This window comes from Cyphomyrmex costatus, unplaced genomic scaffold, assembly GCF_001594065.2.
Source record: "Cyphomyrmex costatus isolate MS0001 unplaced genomic scaffold, Ccosl1.0 scaffold496, whole genome shotgun sequence".
Classification (NCBI taxonomy): domain Eukaryota; kingdom Metazoa; phylum Arthropoda; class Insecta; order Hymenoptera; family Formicidae; genus Cyphomyrmex; species Cyphomyrmex costatus.
In genome coordinates, this window is record NW_017279235.1 from 80589 (window position 1) to 101318 (window position 20730).

The window sequence follows — 20730 nt, forward strand, 5'->3', positions numbered from 1 at the left end:
AAATATATATATTTTAATTAAATATATTTAGGGCTGCGCAGAATAAAAAGAACAGAGAACTCAAGTACTGATTTCTGATAGGTTGAAATTCTTAGGAACTACGCAGAATAAAAGGAACAGGGAACAGAGAACAGAGAATAAGGGGCTACGCAGAATAAAAGGAACAGGGAACAGAGAATAAGAATTTCAACCTATCAGAAATCATATACTGTGGAATAAACAGTGTGTATTCCATAGTACATGATTTCTGATAGGTTGAAATTCTTATTCTCTGTTCTCTGTTCCCTGTTCCTTTTATTCTGCGCAGCCCTAAGCCCGGATCCTCATACGGGCAACAGCGCTTTGACACCAAACGCTGATTGGTGAAAAATCGGTGGCGAGGGTAAAATTTACCTCCATAACCCGTTTTTCACCAATCAGCGTCCGGTGTCAAAGCGCTGTTGTCCGTATGAGGATCCGGGCTAAGAATTTCAACCTATCAGAAATTATGTACTATGGAATACACACTGTTTATTCCACAGTATATGATTTCTGATAGGTTGAAATTCTTATTCTCTGTTCCCTGTTCCTTTTATTCTGCGTAGCCCCTAACAGTGCATAAACATAACATAAGACCGCTGGACCAATGAGCATCTTATATTAATTAATATGGCAACTTTATGCTTATTGGTCCAATAGCTTTATGTTATGCTCACAGACTCTTGCATAAAGCATGACACATAAAGCGGGGAGCACAGACTTTTGCATAACGCATAAACCATATACATAAAGAATTTGATTGGTCCATTGACTCATGCATAAGAAAATGGACCAATGAAATTCCTTATGCACATGCTTTATGCGTTATTCAAAAGTCTGTGCTCCCCGCTTAAGGCATAAGAAATTCAACCAATCAAAGTTTTTTATATCATTTAAAGGAAGGAAACGAAGAACTTTGATTGGTACATTTTCTTATACATTATGTATTATGCGTTTTGCAAGAATCTGTGCTTCCCGTCTTAAGCGGCATTATTGTTTATGTTTTTTCTTATTCTTAAAATTAGCGACAAAATCGAACGCAGCTGGAGTTCGTTCTAGAGTTCGTCAACGTCAGCACTTTTATATTGGCCATCCTGCATCGATCTGATCATAAAGTTCGAAATTATCATAACAACGAGCCCGCCAATTTACTTCAGTTCAAGTTTACTCCCGCGCGTTATAGTTGGTTGTTCCTGTGATTTTCGCAAGGAGTAGACGTTACTCGATACTTCGGAAGTTGTGTGATAACGCGTCTCATTGCTCCGATTTCGCGTCGTACCCAGACGTAGGTACATACGCGTAATCGAGATCGTAATCAACATATCCCGAACTGAAAGGGAATAGATAACGGGGAATGCATAATGGAGTCCGACGACGAGGACATATTCGCTGTTAGCGACGAGGAGATGTCCGTGCAGGCGCAAATCGAGCCAGTGAATCCCGTTGAGGAGCACTTGTTGAAGCAGCTCGCCGACATCGAGGGTAGGATTGATGTTGCGACGAGCGAAATTGCTGAGACAAAAGCGACCATCGCGTGTGTTTTGAACACCCTGGAAGGACGCGCGCTTCACGGGAAGGATGCGAACTTGGACTCGGACAACGAGGTAATCCCGCATTTTTTAGATCCGTTTATGTTGGCTTGAATCTTAAAAAATTTCTGCACTAAAGAGATAATGGATGTTGAAGAGAGATAAAGCGAAGATACTAAGTGCATTTATCTGTGATATGTAGTAAACCTTGGCCGAGTTGGTTGAATGTTTTTAGTTTGTCTATCCTTGTCTAATAAACGCTGTCTAATAAACGACAAAGACAAAACGATGATTATAAGCGCTTAAAACACTTGATGCTGATTCTACAAAATGAGTCAGTAGTCGGTAATCCTAAGTCTTATAGGCCTTCTACAATAAGCCATTACTACTTAAGTTTTAAGTGTTAAATCATAAGAAATTTACCAATCACAATCGAATGTGAGAAGAGTAATCGACTGTGAGTGGTCAATTTCTTATGACTTAATACTTAAAACTTAGGTAATGGCTTGTTGTAGAAGGCCTAGAGTTGACCAATAGCCAACTTGTACGACTTGATACGCTGATTGGCCAATTTTTTTTTTACGCATTGTTCGTTTTGTCTTTGGGAGCTGCTCGGAGTTGTTCTGGACGAACCCAGCGTACTTGGGTGCGATCCATATCATGCTGTAAATACCTCGAAACATTCTTTGATTGATCAATTTGTAAAATTCTTTCTTCTGATTGATCAACGAAGCATTTGCAGCATTAAATGGATCACATCCAAGTACGCTGGATTCGTTTAGAGCGGCTTCCGAGAGACAAGAACAATACCTAAAGAAGGTCACTCGGAAAGTCATGTAGTTTTTTTTTTATCATAATTTACTCAAGTTAATGAAAACAACGAACCAATAAAAAATTTATCTAATGACCAAACTCTGGGTCTCTAATATGTACGGCGACCAAACGTTTATTGTAAAGGACAGTCCTTTATTTTCAAGTAGTTGCCCTTTTATTTATGTTTCTTCAAAACTCAATTTTGTCCTTTATTTTCCAATACTATCCTTTATTTTAACTTTACAAGAAGACTTTACTTCTTTTCTAACTAATGTTTCAATATCTAATGTTTATATTATAATGAGAAAATTTCTACAAAAAATATTTTACAGTTTCATGGATATAAATACAATTTCTTTTTGTTAATTATATTTTTTAATTATTTATTCGAACTAGAATTGTTTTCATTTTTTATTATTTCGAACCTTTTGTTGAATTCGAAGATTTGTTCCAATACAGTCGAACCAGTTTCAGACCGTTAGAAAACTGCATATTTGATTATACTGTGCAATAAAAATAATGCACAAATTCTTGATATGATAGTCTCAAACTGATTTGTGAAAACATGTATTATAATAGAAACAAAACAGTAAAATTTTCATATTTATCCTTATTTTCCTTTTCTCTTTTAAACTATATATGTTTTTCGAATTTTCATAAATTACAATAAAAATTCTCTGGTTTTAGTCCTGCCGATTAAATTTAAAATAGAATACTTGATTTTTGCAAGAAATAATCAAAATTTTTGTCTGAGCTAAGGTTTCTTGATTCTGTTTTATTCTCTTTATTCTTTAAAGAATGAGAAATACCACTTTGTGACGCATTGTTAATTTCTCAAATAATGTAATAATGAATATCATAATAAAAAGCTAATTAATTGATAATCTAGAATATCTGTAATATATGGAGAATATCTTATAGTATACATATATAATATATATATATTTAATATTATAGATGTATACTGCCGAAGGAAAACCTGTGATAAAGGAAGTGCAACACACTAATAATAGGCCAGAAAAAATATTGGAAGTAACTTCACTATGGCAACGTATTATTCAAGATAAATGGATTATTGGAGTAGAATTGTACAACAGATCTTGTTGGTGAGTCATTTATCAAATCATTGATAAAGTTATGTTCGATCTAATCTTGTTGAATAACGAAGGTGAGACACAAGCAGAAAAAATATAAAAATAAAAGTGTATATTTATAGCTGTAAAAATGTAGGTTAAAGATACACACAAAATATCGTACAAATCATCTTTATTCAACAATGTGTTTTATTTTGCAAGTATAGAAATTTGTAACGTTGACGTACTTTTGCGTCATTTGAATTCAATCAATTTGAGTTTTGTGATCACTTAGACAAATATTTTATTTGAGATCCAAAACTTTAAATATCCAATTATTTTAATCCATTTCTATTGTACCGAAACGTACGCAAATATTATACAATTGCTGATTGATTCACTGTCTTAATTACTCGGAAATATATGGTTTTATTATTTCTCGGAACAACTCTACAAAACTGTTTGCATCTTAAAGTGATGTTATGTGATAAAGTTATTAATTATCATTAATATTTTGCACCATGTTTCCTTGAGGCAGTACTATACCATTGTTATAGTGGTACTACATTTATGCTTACAAAGATTATTGTGCAGTTGTCGTGGACAACTCGGTGGTGTAGTTAGAATTCTTATTGCTTTATGCAAAATTGAAACTATCACAAATTTCTTTTTAAATCTTGTGTATCATATACTAAAATTTTTTGAATTTATCTAGATTTTTTTTACGTCAATCTTATTGCATTTCTATTTAAAGGCTTTAGCAACTTTTATTATTAATGGAATCTAACTCAATCTATACATTATTAAAACGGAAGCTAATTGAGAGAGTGAAAATTTGGAATGAATAGGAAGCTTTATATACCAGTAAAGCTTTCTCCAAGTTGTAAATTTGTAAAAATTTAATTTATCTTAACAATTTAAGTACGCAAGCAACGAACTGTATGTTCATATTTGCATTATTATTTATCGTAAATTTTTACGATTTTTTTTACGTGTTCTTCTAGTATATTTCATCTTCTAATATATTTCAGTATAACAATTTGATAAACTTTAACGTATGCGCTATCAAAATGTTCAATATGATAACGTAGTTTATACATATGTAAATTACAAAATCAGGATATACCTTTCCACTTTTGAAGTTCCACATAAGAAACGCATTGATCGTCACTATATACATATTGAATATTATACTTGCTATCCCTTCAAATTCATTTATGCGCTACCTACGATTTCGTTGTGTGTGTCGTATATCTCTTTCCATTCTTTCATATTCACATATTTTAAGCATAAAAATGTCAAGTTCATTTTTTACACGTTAGTATGGTGATTTCGTCTCTACCAAACGCTAAATATTCCTCTAGCGAATAATCGAATAATACGAAGTCATACCTACGAATCATAAAGATAAGATAATTTTATGTTTTATGATGCTACACGTAATTATTTACACACTTTCGCGTCTCTTATATCACATACGAAATTATCAACATATGTAAATTCTTCGACTTTCTGCAGACGTACCTGAACATTTCATACAGCTCTTCGATTTGTGTCTTGGATAATTGCATAAAGTAATGTTTTATGACATCTTTCGTTTGCACGCCCTTAGTAGGATTTTTCCACTCGGGTTTGATGATGTGTCCCACGTGAGCTTGCTTTATAAGATAGTCTTGGTCATCCTTTAACAAAAAAGGGATAGTTTTAAAACAATTCTTTTAATTCAGCGAAACACAATTATCTTGTTCACAAATATTGGATACTTTCTTAAAAATATAAACACAATATTTTATTCTCTTGTGTCGGTTTTTATACTGAGAAGTTATGATTAAATTTATTTACATGCAATGTCTCGAATTTTGCTATCACGTCGAATCGCACTTGGCAGGGTGTGCAGAAGTTTACAACTGGTGTCCAATGCATGTCGAGATCGTTCCCTGCTCTCCACTGGCATAACAGCCATCGCACGAATTCCTCGAAGAGGGGGTATCTCGGTCCTTGTCTTGTATTCGTCTTTGAATCCTAAATTTGTATGTGATCAAAGATCTATTTTAAATCCTTTATTCGACATTAATGATGTTATATTAATAAGTGAATCAATATATGGATACAACATGAATTTATATACAATATTACGAAAAAAGTTAATTTCCCTTAAATTCCTCAATTATTCTTAAATGTCTTTTTTATTAATCCGCGTCTTTTATTATAGAAGAATGAAGAGTAACTTATTTAACGTGACTTTAAATGGTTATCATTTGTAAAAATCGTTGAAATATGTATGTTACCCTTGCCCTGTAGTGCCAAACTATGTGTGCACCGAGGTTGCTGTGAAATGTGTGTGGCAAACTGTGCTCCAATTTGTCTCGATAAGCGCTGAGCAATCTTTCGAAGGGATGTCGCACTATCAAAAAACTGATGCTGTCATTTAGATATTTAGCTAGTTCTTCTGCACTGTGTCTAGGATACCTCTGTCTAGCTAGTGAGACTGGCACTGCCTTGGAGGACCTCAGAAATTGTGGGCTGTATCTATAAAATTAACGCAATACGATTGGTGATTCATTATATGATTCGTAATTATTATTGCCCATTACAATCAATAATTAGATTAGTATTTTAGCGATTTGACGATATAAAAAGACGAAACATTTTTTTGGTGCATGTATAATAAAAAAACGGGGGAGCGAAAATAATTAAACTACGTAATTTTAACCAAATGAAAAATTTTATTTATAAACAATTGTATATTTTAACGAATTTTTTGGCTCGTAGCCCTTTTTCTTTTTCATATTATTTAAAAATAGTTAAATATTTATCTGTAATATTATCTTTTTACTGCATTTTATGCGCAATTTGCAACGTGTACAAATTGCATGATATACTTTATCTCTCTATCGTGTTCATTTTCATCGTTTCCACAAGAAACTTTAGTTACGTAAACGATGACGGGACTTACCCCGCGAGTAAATTAAAGTTATACATCCATGATGTCGATGCTGCTTTGAAAACGTTGCACCATATAAGATGATGTTCCTTATTTACAAGAAATTCCCAAGCGTTTGGCCTGTGAAGCGAGTCGTTGCCAGGACGATCGAGTCCCTCCTCAGCGCATCTTTCTGCCAGAAATTTCCGCCTGGCTATTAGACGTTGCTCAGTTTCCGCTGTCGTAATCTGCTCCAATATTTTCTCCTCGGGCGTCAGATTCGCGTCCTATCAAAATATAATAAAGCCTACAATTTGTGAGATAAAATTGATGCGAAAAGACGTAATTGATATTTTATAATTATGCAACATTCTTCTTTTACTCGTTTAAAATATCGCCTTATTATCGCACTATTAATTAGGACGCTTTAAATTTACGGAGTGTCGAGAAATATGCTATTACTGTCATTTACCGTTAACTTGACCTAAATTAATTGTTAGTAGGCGGTTAGAGTATATCAGAGACAGGAATGAACTATATATAGATATAGGAATGAACTATAAAATGAGCTGCTCGACTGAATTATGAATTGGATACTGACGTAAGACACTAACGTCCGTATTCATAATCGGGCTTTATATTCAAGATTTCTTTAAATTTATCTTCAGATGCTTTACGAATCATTTTATTGGCAGAGTATCTAAACACAAACTTAAAGAATTTAAATGGCCTGACGATGAATATGGACATGATGTGTTACGATATATGTATATTATGTAAGAAATGTATCGACTACTTGCTTGATTATTTTGCATAATTTTTGTAAACAGCAAAAACATTACAAAACATTTTGTAATGTTTTTGCTGATAAATGATAAATGGAAAATACACACGCGCACATTTTTTAAATAACAATTGAATCATTATTACTTTGCCTGATGATATTATCCCCTCTATTATCATTTACAACTTCGTTTATGCGTAAATGCGAGTTATTATTATACATTATCCGCTTAATGGAAATTGGAAAAAAGGTTTGTTTATAATGATAATATGATAAATGGTACATCGAATAGAATTGTGAGTGAATATAATTTGTTATAGAACATAATTTGTTGTAGAACAGTACTCGATTATATATACGATGCAGGTAATTATCGGATAATGAGAACGTAGGTAATTATGAGATAATGAGCGATAATTATAGCGAATCCAGTGGTTAGAATTGCGCACATGCGGAAAGTTAGAGAGCCAGATCATTGATTGAGCTCGAAGAGTCCATGTATGTACGCGAATCACAACGCGAATCTTTCCGTTAAGACTATACTGCGACACGTATGTTGACCTTCTCCATGACTCGTAAGGTTAATCCAATTTCCTAATTTCTGCAATTAGAATTTAAACAAGTATTTATACGTTTACTGAACACTGCATTGCGCCGATTTTGACGAGCATTTTGACGAATGCACGGTTTACATTTGCATTTAAATTGGATTATGCCACTTATGAGTACATTGTTCTTTTTTTTTAGGACATCTCTCACGTTTTTATAACATATAAAGCGTTCTTTATATTTAATTTTTTAAGGACAATATTTAATTATACGATATAAATAAATTAAGGATCTGAAAAAAATAAAACAAAAAATTATATAAAAATTGCCTGTGAAAGTTAACACAAGAAGATCGTGTGTGTATAAATTTAATTTTAGATGTTTAACTCTTATTAGTCTTTTACCTATTTATTATATTTTAAATTTAATATCATATGATGATAGAATACATATATTTATTTCCGCATGTTAATAGTAATTAATAAAAATAATAATAATTTATGTGTTTATATATATATATATATATATATATATATAATAAATAATCATCGTTTTTAACCATTTTCAGTATTTAAATTTCAAATAATTAATATATACATTAACATTTATTTTATAAAGTGTGAATTATTATTGTTTTTCTTAATTACTGTTAATATACGGAAATAAATTTATGTATGTTTATTATACGATATTAAATTTATGCACACGACCTTAACAAAGGCAATTTTTATTTCTTTTGTTATAATTTAATTAATTATAGTATAATATTTTTTTGATATTTTAATTAACTAATGGAAGTTTTATATATATTAAATGCTACGTAGATAAATATAATATATGTTTACACATATGACAAGCATATGTGCAGAAAGGTTGCAAGTGGCAATTTTGTACTATATTCAGAGATGCATTCAGTAAATCTGTGTTGCAAATAAGTCGGTGCATTTCTACGATTTTATAGATCATCTGTATTTTCAAAAAATTGCTTCCGCACAGAGAAAAAGATTTGTTTGGAGTCGAGAGTTCTATTTACATTTGTTTCATTGAAACAAATTTAATTTTAAATAAAATATATTTTGTTTAATAAAAAAACAATTTGTTTTAATGTATATTATCACATTCTTAATTTAGATTATTCGAATGCATAAATTTGTTTAATTTATAAAGAAATATTTTCTCTATGTAGTGCTCAGGAACGGTATATGTATCCTTTGATTTACGTCATCTTTATTAATGTCTTATTTTGTGACGTTTATTCATTAAAATTTTCACAAGAGACAGTTTCTTTTTTTTTTTTTTCAGTTACAAGCGGTAGAAATATTTAATCTGCCACTTACAAAAGCAAATAATTTGCGGCAGCTCTCTCGTAATTGCAAAGATTAGTAATTTAGATTGCTACAAAACTCCGCAGGGAGCGGCCTAAGGGAGGGACGTAAAAAACTGATTTCTTCTCTTGATTTCAGTGTATAGTCGTTCGGTATCGATATCACATTATAGTGCGGCAAGCTGGCAAGACCGAATGCAGAACTACCGGCTTCCGCTTATTGATTTCGATGTGGAACGCGCCTTGTGCAGCGACGAATGTGGGCCACGAAGGAGGGTGGTGGCGCATCGCGCACGTTTATGCACTGGTGCATCGTGCATACACGTGCCACCTTCCTGTGGGCGTTAGGATGCACATCGCCGTTATTTTCCGTATTTCTACGCATTTGAGTTAAATAGGTACCAACGATAAGACAAATTCCGGTTGTACAACTTTCCTGAGTGCAATTACGTGTTCACTTGTCGCAACTGAAGTACTGTTGTATGTACGTGAAATAGCAGTGTTGTGAATATATAAGTCTTCCTTACGACAAGTTTTCCTTTATTTTAGTATCGTGTAACAACCGTCATGGTGATAATTTTTGTTCACTATTATAATTATCTTTTGCTATTATTATACATTTTTACTTGACGTGTTGAAAAGCGTCTCTCTTTTATTTAGGTAGCGTTTGGGATTAAAATTATATTTTTTCGTTTTTAATCATTGTTAGCTTTTTATTTCTTGGCAAAAGAGTAACTTTGTTAATAAAGACATCGTTTATAAACACAATTTTTTATGCGTTACAATATGAGTTTCTATTTCGTGATTCTGTTAGTAAAAATTAATTTTTTCCAACATGTAACCTTTGCTGCTTGAGACTTCATAGTCTCAATATCTCTATAAAAATATAGAGTGTTACACGTATATTATGACCGTCACTTATCATGTGACTGCCGACTATGTAGAAACCTTTTCGGCGTTATACGCTATCTAAATCGGATAATCTTGCTGATCCTATAAAATATAATACTTGCTTTCGCTCTATGTATTTTTCTTCTTTCATCTCATGATGGTCTATTTGTCATTACTAAAATTGTTAGTAAAAAACGTTCGCTAAAAAAATCAGATCGATTATTTGCAAAAGCATTTTATGGTATTGAGCGACAATACTTTTTAGACTATAAAATTATACAAATTCTTTTAATTACAATTAAAAGATTACTAGAATGTCAAAATTTTTTATAATATTACTTATTATGTTGTACATAATTATTTTGATGGTACAACAAAATTATTTTCAAATATATGTGTGTATCCAAATTAAATTTTTTTAATATTTTAGCAAAATCACTTTCTGTAATAAGTATTCCATGTATCTCATAAATTTTGGCAAGGTAAAACAATTAAATTATAAAAATCATTTTTACGATGAAAAATTAAACTCTTTTTATCCAATTTGTGGCTTACATTAGAGATGAAAAAACAGTTTTTTTAATTTCGGAGTAAAAGAAGTAAAAATACGGTTTTTTATGTTAAAAATCGTAATAAAGTTATTTTTTCAAATTTCTGAAAAAATACATAGAATGAATTTTTCTTAATATACATTGTTAAAACGTTTAATATTTATATTTTGATGTTTTTTAATATTTTTATAACCTTATAAATATCGAAACGCGTCTTTGCATTGATGTCTAATGAATTTATACTGCTTTTTCAAAACTGGATCTAAAAGTATTACATATCCATAGCTATCACAATATTTTAACGGTTTATTTTTACACAGAAATCTTTTCAATAAATGCAGAAACTGAATTCTGTAACAATAACATGGCATCAAATGTTCAAAGAAAACATATCTGTAGTAAAAAAACTTTCAGGACCGAGTAAAAAATTTTTACTAGTTTTTTTTACTCAAAATATTTTACTTAAAATTGATAGTTTTTTCGGTAAATTTCTGTCTCTGACACGTTATTCGTACAAAAGTTGCTTTAATATAAGAATTTTAATAAGTTTTGTGTGAAGATAAAACTTTGCTGCCACCCTCCAAACTGAAATCCTTTCATGGAAGAGCTTATTGTTGTGATGATATATTATACAATCAAATCGATGATAACATATTTCTATTGAAATGTAGGATACATTTATTTGTCTGATGAATCTCATATCAAAAGATTTAATGGATGTAGTACATATTTATATTCGTTCCCGACAATCGCGAAATAATTGTTTGCACATCAAGAAGGTTATTTTACTTATTTTACAGTTTATTTTACTGAGATATCTAAAATTTTGGCTAGAGAGAGAGAAGAGAGAGAGAGAGAGAGCTGAAAATAATTGTATTGAATCATAAAAATATTTACGTAAGAATCTTAAGTAACGATGAGCAATGCTACAAAAAGTTTTGATATACTAGCAACTAATTTGAACATCCTACATAATTATTTTGATGGTCCAAGAAAACCATTTTCAGATCTGAATTAACTAGAATTTTGGATATTTTAGCAAAATCCTTCCCTGTAAAAGTAACTTTTAACTACCTTTTCGGATATTTAAATAGACCATATTAGGCGAGCACTGATCCACGTACCGCATTGCGCCTGGAAATGTGCCAATCTATGGTCGTTGTGCTTTATGTAAGGCAAACGTTTTCGGTCTCCTAGGAATCCGGTTGGAAGTTAATACAGAACTCTGCGCTCCCTCAAAATCAACTCTTTTTTTATGCGAACTTTTGTTATGATAAGAATGAATAACATTCCTTCTTGAAATAACACCTTTATAGCTCGTTAATTGAGATAAATGTTTACTTAAGTGCTAGCTTAAAAATGGAACTCAGCGCGCAATTATCAGCAGAATTAAAATTCAGATCTATACATTAGTATTGCATTTTTTGTGTATAATGTTGAAAATTGATGCGAATTCGATTGAATATGAAATTTTAAATGATTCTGGAAAATGCTATTAAAGTTCTTAAATATATAAAACATCATGCTGATGTTAAATAATTTATGATAGTTCGGCTTTCAAGTTCTATATATTGGTACTTGCATTATTTGAAACAACATAGTGCAGATTTCTAGAATATTAAAGATTCGCGAAATATCGCTGATAAAATTTCTGTAAAATACAACTCACCTCCAGCGAATTCCCGTGCTGCAGAGTGTTGGTGCCATCCTGGCCTGATAGTACTAGGATGATAAGTGCCAGGACACTAGCGGCAAAAATAGCACGACGAATTCCTGCCAAGACGCGACGACGTGGGGTCATCTTCTCCCGGAGAACGTGTTTCCGCCTGTATTCATATCGGACTGAAATACATTTATAGTGTAACTATGTATGGCGTTTCCTACGTAATGAATAGTTGTAATTAATTGCTGATCTGCGAGTTAATTACTGATCCTTCATTACGTTAATTACATTATCGCTCGCTCGCTCGCGACAATGATACTTCAAATCTCATTAACTAGGATGCTCGAGATTAGGTGATAAACGAACCATAAACATGTATCAAGATGTTGTAGCTATTATGCTTCTCGATCAGAAATTATTCAGTACTTCGCAATTTGTAACTCTCACGTCTGATGACGACACTCGTATCATTGTTTGTTTTAGAATGGTAACCGTTTAAATTTGGTAGTGTAAATAATCTTTATTTCACAGTGAGATAGAGAGACGGCAGATTAATAGCTCGAGTGACAAATATACATCTTCGCGCAACGCGTTCGACGTGCTCAATTAATTTTGAACTTCTTTTAGAATTCTTATAAACAATTCTCATTATATTGACATACATTTTCTATCCTAACGCCTACATGGAAAGATGCGTCTGCAACGTAATAGATGTTTTTTCCATACATCAATAATTGAATCAACAAAAAATACAAACTTTATAATATTTGTATTCGATTAAAAAAAGAAATGTTAAATTATTTTTCTAAAATACATAAATATTTTTCGTAGTACTTTTTTAAGGCGGCTTTTAATTTTTTGATATTTGAAACACATTTCTTAATTTTAAAATAATATTGAAGAAATTTATTTAAAAAAGAAAAAAACAAATATTATTAATTATATATTCTTCATTAAGACTAAAAAATTGTATGTTTAGCCTTCTAACCGTCTTCAGCAATGAAACATCAAATACTTATTAGAATGCTTGTATTCCTTTATGAAAATGAAGATATGCAATGTCCATTACGGTCTCCAAAGCAAGTCAACAACTTTTCTTATAAAGGAAAGATCTCCTATACTAGCTGTAAAGCTAGATGGTCTCAAAGTATTGAGTGCCTTAGAATGGAATGCATTGAAATCAATAAAATTCTAATGAGAAAGATGACATAAATTGATTTACCAGAACAGAATCCGCAACAGATGTGTAAACTGCCAGTCAGTGTTATAAACTAATTGATAGAAGGTTAATGATTTAAAAAATTAAATGGTATTACAATCGCTTAAAATTGGATAAAACAAGATGTATATTCTATACTCAATCAAACAATAAAATGAGAGTCGGATTTGTTATAACAGATAACGTTGTTTCAAATCATATTTGTTGTCAAAGATAAAAACGAATTAAAAGTAACTATGTATAAAAGGCTTGGTTTAGTAATTTGGTATCTGCTTTTAAATTGATGTTATTATTTTGATTAATCATCTCAGATATATTTATTTTATATTAATTGTTCCTTGTAATTAATCGATAATTTAATCGAGACGCCAAGTAATTAAGAAATATAATCAAATGATATCAATCAAATGTATATATCTTTATTAACCGTCAGTTACCTCACATATTTTTACTTTCGTTGTTACTGTACGTGAGTATAGCATACCTCGTCAATGTTCAAGTATTTCTAATTTTTGGTAAGATGCACTGATTAAAGTAAATGTGTAAAATTTTCTTTTTGTGTAAAATATTATTTTTTAAAATTATTAATTGTTCTTAATATAGAGATAATAAAGAGACTAAAAGAATGAAAATCTGAGGAAGAGAAGTGCCTAATCGAGTCTTGTACAATTTTTCTTACGTTTCGATCCTCGGTTTGGATCCTTATCAAAGAACTTCTAATATGGTATAAACATTGTGCTACCTAGAACACTTTATATTAAAATTACTTAACTGATGTTAGAAGCTTGTGAAGATAAATAATTGTTAACAGTAATATTCAAGTCCAAAGTATTAATACAATGTGAAATAAGACAGTAAAAGTATTATAATAATAGAGAGAAATTGTAAATGTAACACTGAGAATACAAAAACTGCGAAAGATATATGTGTGAAACTGCATTAAAATAATATCATACTCAAATGAAAGATAGAAAGAAAAAATAAAATAGATAGTTAATTATAAGAAACTGATGTGATTGTAAGAAATATAGAATTTTTATGCAAAATCACTTACATGCTATAATATTAGAAGTAGCGAATTGTAACGTTCTTGTCGAGTGTTTATGTGATAATGTGACTTTTAAAGTTAATTCTTTTATAATTAATGTCATTAATGAATTTCTTTGATTTCCATTTTTTTAATAATGTTTTAAGACTGGAAATAACCTTGCTTACCGGATTATAGACAAGTAAAAGATAAGTATTTTGATCTTTGAGAATATTTTTAATAGGTAAACAAAATTTTTCTCCGAGTTGAAGAAGAGATTGAACGTCATTCGGTATAATGTGTTGAGTCAAATTGATAAACCATTTGTCATTAATTTGATTTATGTCATACTTAATGTGTCGATAAAGGAATGAACTTATTTACACATCTACTGTTAAAAGTGTATATTTTAATTAAAAATATGTGTCAAAATATTTCCGCGCAAGTATAATAATTATTTTAACAAGTGAAATTGCACAATTTTTTTTAAATAGAAAAAGCTTTTTCACACGAACTGACGATGCTATAGGTATGGGAAAGTATACGTTGGATACTTAACTTTTTTCTCCTCCTACATCTAATACCTTTTCGATTAGCTTGCATATAAACATGTATCGAGAACACGCGTAACGATTAAAGAATACTTAAACCGAGGACTTAGATACAAAATAATTAGATCAGCGCAGAAAATTATAGGAGCTCGTAAGAGCGTTGTGTTTATTCGCGGAATGCTACAGACGGTGCGAGAAGGAGGTGCGGCAGTTCGATGGAATGGGTAATCAGTTTCGCATTTCCCGGTGCCGGTATGCGTCTGTCTGTGTATCGAGATCGCGAGTATTTGCGCGCCAAGCAGCTATGGAGCCGCGGAAATGTGACCGCATCCACGCGATAAGCATTTGTGCGCTGCAGAAATTCTCACGGTCAGTATGTCAGCGGTAACGTCGGCGTGGATAATCCCATTCACAGTTGACTTTCTCCACGTATAATCGTGTGTTTGTTACAGATAACTCGTAGATAGGTTACTCGTCGAATGGCAGATTTATCGAGATTTGTTTTTATTGTATTCCGTTATTGTATTTGTCGAATTATGCAAACTGCTACAATGAAGCACATAATATTCTGATACGTATCTAAGTTAGTCAGTCATTGTGAGAAGGAAGTTCGAGATCATTACGCAATGAGTACATGTGTGAAGGATAATAATCTGCAGTGAGGAGAAGAATATTGAAAAAACAAGATCTTAACAATTGAAAAAACAATTGAAAAAAACTGTTTCTTAATAATTGGTCAATATTCTACTGTGCAATTAAGTGTAATTATTGCTTGCGCGTCGCGATATATGGTAAAACAAAGTCTCATGTTAGAATAATCGCAGAGAAATGTGTAATTATCGAATAAAGCGAATTAAGTGTAGACTATTATAAATTTTGCTTTTCTTGAAACAAGTTTCGCGTTGATGTATTGTTCGCGTTGCACTTGACAGGTAAAAAGAGCCGGAAAGAAAAATTGCACAGTTGCGAATTGAGTAGGGTGAATTTTTTTATGAAAGTATTACGCTAAAAGGACGATCGAATTCCATTAGGTTTTATAAAATAAGTTTCAGAGATAGTTCACAGGAGCAGCACGTATCAGTGCTGTAAATATAATAAGTACGATGAATTATATATAGATGTTACTTTTTTATTGATTTAAACAAAAATTTTATTAATGTAATTGTACATAGATAAGATATTAGAGATAAATATACAGAAAAACATAAAGAGATAATTACAATTGCAATTCTGTAATTATTGAATTCTGTGTAATTATTGACATATATTTCAAGTAGTATAAGTAATTGTTTTTTTAATATATTACTGTTTCTTTATCTATGTACATATATTATACATAGCAACTTGTTTGCAATGTCGATGTTACAATATCATATAGCTACGGGTATTAGTCGGTCAGTCTTTAAAACAAATAAAAAATGACTTCTTTCCGTTTCATACTATTGAGATAATCTATTGTGCTATTCATCTGTAGTCACATAATCTTTACGTAACTCTATTCTTTACTAGTCGATGCAATCAGTAAAATGTGCTTTTTCCTGCTTCCATGGCATCATAAAAAAATGTATTCAAGTCAACTAAGTATTCGGAAAATATTTCTTTTTTTTATTGTATAATTAGATTTGCGATAAGATACACACTACGTGTATAACAGTAAAAAAAGTATATAACATCACATGAAATTGAGTCTTATCGACTAGAATGATAACCTTTGCATAATATTAGCATGATTAAACATATAAATAAAATTTATTTTATTCTCGAATATATACATTGAGAGAAACGTTTTTGATATTTGTATATATAATTACACTGGAAAAATAGTCTGATTACATTAATTCGGGTTGAAAATAGACAAATCAGAATTTTCTAATTAAATCTATTGCAATTCTAATTGAGATCAATAGAATTCCGATAATCAAAATCTTCTGATTCGTTCATTTTTAACTAGAATTATTTTTAGTATACATATTACCATAATTCTAGCCAATAAATTATAGTTATTACTCTTAGCAATAATAATTTTACGTTTAATTTTATTAACAAATATATATTTTTTATGCATTTTTTGGTAGTTATTTTAATTCTACCCAAGTAACTGACGAGTAAAACTATTTAAAATCCCAATCAAGATATAAACGCTTTCCATTTACTGTGCACAAAAGACGCGCAAAATCCGAACGCATATATACTGAACAAAAACAATAAATAAGTTATTCTAATTAATAATAATCTATTAATGTTATAAACAGTGACTGTAGATATCTACGCAAATTGCACATATTTTTATCAAGAAAATTATTTCAATGAAGTAAAACTTTATCAAGTCCTTGTTTATTTCCTACGCAATGTTGTTGCAACTAATGAAAATATTGTGATACTAAACTGATATGTGATAAATGATACTGCAACTAATAATATAGCAATTTTTCTGTGTATAAGTCATCTTCGCGTGCGACAATGCAAAATTTCGCACTAACGTCAGGATTTCAGCATTAGATTATATAAGCCCAGACGATTCCATGTGCATGTGACTTATGTTTTCCGTGAGATCCATGATGAGAGAAACGGTTCGCTCTCACAGCGAAGGGAACGATCTTTGATCTCGACGTGAATGGAACTGTTGATTTGTAATTCACGATTACATTTGCATTGTGTACGCGTAATAAGAACTTATTTGAGGCATGTGACATCCGCAGATGTTGACTCAAACATTAACCTATTAAGTAACATTTGATTAAAATTGTGTTTATGAAAGATAGTATTTCAGGAGATAAGTAGTTCAAGATGAAAACACTATTGATATTTCCAGAAAGAATTAGCTGATAATTTAAAGATCCCATAATATGAATCTTAATAAATTTTATCATCAAACTATAAGTTAGCAATGGATAATATTAATAAATTGTTAAAAAGCAGAATTGTTACTTAATGTAAATAATTATAATAAGATGTTTGTAAAATCAGGTTGTGTGTGTGAGATAATAATTTGTTTACGATGCAGATTCATACATATAAGCGATGGATTAACGAAACATCTCTAAGCAAATTGTATTAAGTGATTTTATCATTAAAAGTAGGTTCTGACGTTTGTATTATAAAATATGCGTGACCCTACGGGCTCAGAAACGTTGAGACCTACTTTTGTAATTGTTCGTTTTCAAGGATCGGTTTATAAAAATTAGCCTTGAAATTACATTCTTCAATGACGAGTAGCCGCGAGCGATATTAAAAGAATCAAATGGCAGATAAGATTTCACTATTTCTAATGTCAATTAATTTTGCCCTTAATTTAAGTGGACTCGATTAGTTCATTTCTTCTTCTACATCTCTGTGGGTAGCACTATATATTTGAACAAAGAGATAATGAGAATATCTAATGTGCAATTAGTTAACCTGCATTATCGGTGTAATTTGACTTCTTTCTAAAGCCAAAAGAAAATTAATCAGCTGAATTATGATTAACCATTTCAGGCTGTTAAGCTTAGATTTTTAAGCATGTGTCACGTAGTGCGTCAAGTACTACCTTTAAATTCGAGATACTAATTTCGAGTTATTAACAAGAAATTTTCTTAATTAGTGAAATATGATATACGAAGTAATGATAATACCATATAATGATTTGATTGACGGTACTACCCCTATGAACTTAAATTTTTTTTAAGAAATACAAGACTTCTGTATTTCATGTAAATGTATAATATTCAGCGTTACAAACGTTTGTTACTCGTACATTTCTGGAATAAATGACAATCATCTTCCAAAGTATCTTTCGCCCCTTTCATTTTTTATAGTATTTAAATTCCTTATAATTGCATAATTTTATTTCAATGTGCACCTTCAATTTATAGCGTTACATGCTTAAAAGTGTAGTTTTATTAACGATACGTTTTAACTATAGTTTAACTTTTTGATTCTTTTGCGATTCTAGTTTATGGCATTGATAATGTATGAAGAGAATATATGAAAGAAGAAAATGTGTTTAATCACGATTGATATTAATAACACGACGTTTCACACAATTAGATATCACGAATCTTTAAAATCTTGGGATTGCTATACGAAACGATCACGAATGTTATGATAATTTTCACTTGGTCTAATATTATCGTTCATACACGCGATTCGACATTACGTTAGTTTTATCTTTCTTGTATCCCCGTGACATTATCGCGAAAAGCAGCGCTTCCTATGGATGACGATCGGTCCTCGCGTTCGTGGAGAAATGGTTGTGTACAGCTGTGCCATGGGTTCACGAGGTCAGCGGGTGGCCTTTCTAATCCCGGGATTTGCGCGCAGGGGTCGCGTTTTATCGCCGAGGGGACCCCCGTGTCCAGGTCGATCATCGCGTGTATCGCGGGTATACCTTCTCCGGGCATATATCCAACGGCGAGATCACTGACGCATTTGTTATCGCGTGCGAGTGTCGTCGGCGGGCGTCGTTTCTCCCCCGGGTCGGTCGGTGCAACGCGTCGGTGCGAGGGTCGTCAGACGTGGTCGCACCGCAGGAGACCAGGATGCGCGCGGACGCAGTATATGTGATGCCACGTGATGCGTGCCGCGTGTCACCAGGAAAAGTGCGGATGCCATACGATCACGGCGGCATCGTGCAGATCACTGAGACCGACCGACCGGCCCGTTTCGTAAGCGCCTCGACGCTACCGCCCGACCCGTCCCACCAGGGCCGGGGTTTCGCAGGGTGTTCTAATAGGCGCGATGCTTCCAACTTTCATATACTATCGGAGCACGTGAAACACTCGATGCGACAATCATTTTGACACTCGTGGGGACTATCTCTTTTCAGACGAAATTAATCTAGATATTCTCCTAAAATTCAAAACTGGGGAACCAAATTTAAAGAGAAAGATTGATTTCTTTTTTTAGTTCAAAAGTAATCAAGTTCTCGGTGTATATGATCGAAGCGAATATGTATACTTATATACATATATATATAATAGAATATTTATTTGTTATAAATTAAATGTCATACGTGGTGTATACGTTTTCCGTAATATCTCATGCGTGAATAAAAACAGTTTATAACAATAAAATTAAACGAAATAAGGATGCATTTGTAAGAGAGTACTATATGAATATAAGAATAATAAATATATTAATCTTTTTTGTGTCGGGGTATAAATACTCCAAGCCAGACCTGTGGCAGCCTACTCCTGTTCATTGGTCGGTTTTTTCGCGGGTCGATTTGCCGCTGGACGTTTCTCGCGCAAACGCACCGCCGCCGCTAGCAAGGCACCGCGAGTGAGCGGTGCTCCTTCTCGGAGATCGATCACACACAATTGAAATTGAGACTTAATTACTAATGATAACTGGTGATTCGCGGCACGTCGACCACGCCATAGTAATCGCGAATTGTAAATGCTTTCAAGATATTGCAATTTGCGTTGCGAAAAATTGGTCATGAAATATTGCACCTCGAATGCAATTAACATTTCCCCGTCTTTCTCAAATCTGAGTTAATAAAATAAAATAATAAAAAAAAATAATGTACAAGATTTTATAATTTTATTAGAACTAACATGAATTATATTTTTACATTATATTTAATTTTATTTTTCTGACATTTGTCTTTGTTATTTGCATTTCAATTCGTATTGAGATATAGAAAAGAAGAATGAAGTATGAAAAATATCGAAGAATAGGTATGAAAACTATAAATAAAAGAATTGTTGGTATAATCTTTTTATTCATTGGTTAAGACAATCTGCTTTTACTTGTTTGGCCTGATTTCATACGGCTGTCTTCGCCTCATCATCGCTATTGAATTGTTGTGGCGTTTGAAATTCTTTCACCCACT

General features: G+C 31.9%; 1 protein-coding gene across 1 annotated transcript; it reads right to left on the reverse strand.

Moving 5' to 3' along the window:
• Positions 1–4525: 4525 nt before the first annotated feature.
• Positions 4526–19516, reverse strand: LOC108778196 (carbohydrate sulfotransferase 11). The gene is made up of 7 exons (XM_018545310.1): positions 19282–19516; positions 12125–12297; positions 6390–6643; positions 5722–5962; positions 5276–5455; positions 4958–5115; positions 4526–4825 (listed from the first exon to the last, which is right to left on the reverse strand). The coding sequence occupies exons 1-7, from the start codon at positions 19292–19294 to the stop codon at positions 4738–4740; spliced, it is 1107 nt and encodes a 368-aa protein (XP_018400812.1). The 5' UTR covers positions 19295–19516; the 3' UTR covers positions 4526–4737.
• Between the last annotated feature and the right edge of the window lie 1214 nt (positions 19517–20730).

Coding starts and splice junctions, on each gene's coding strand:
- LOC108778196 (XM_018545310.1), bottom strand. Junction 5,963..6,389: donor AACTTTAATTTACTCGCGGG/GTAAGTCCCGTC, acceptor TTAATTTTATAG/ATACAGCCCACAATTTCTGA. Junction 5,116..5,275: donor CAAAATTCGAGACATTGCAT/GTAAATAAATTT, acceptor TTTTTGTTAAAG/GATGACCAAGACTATCTTAT.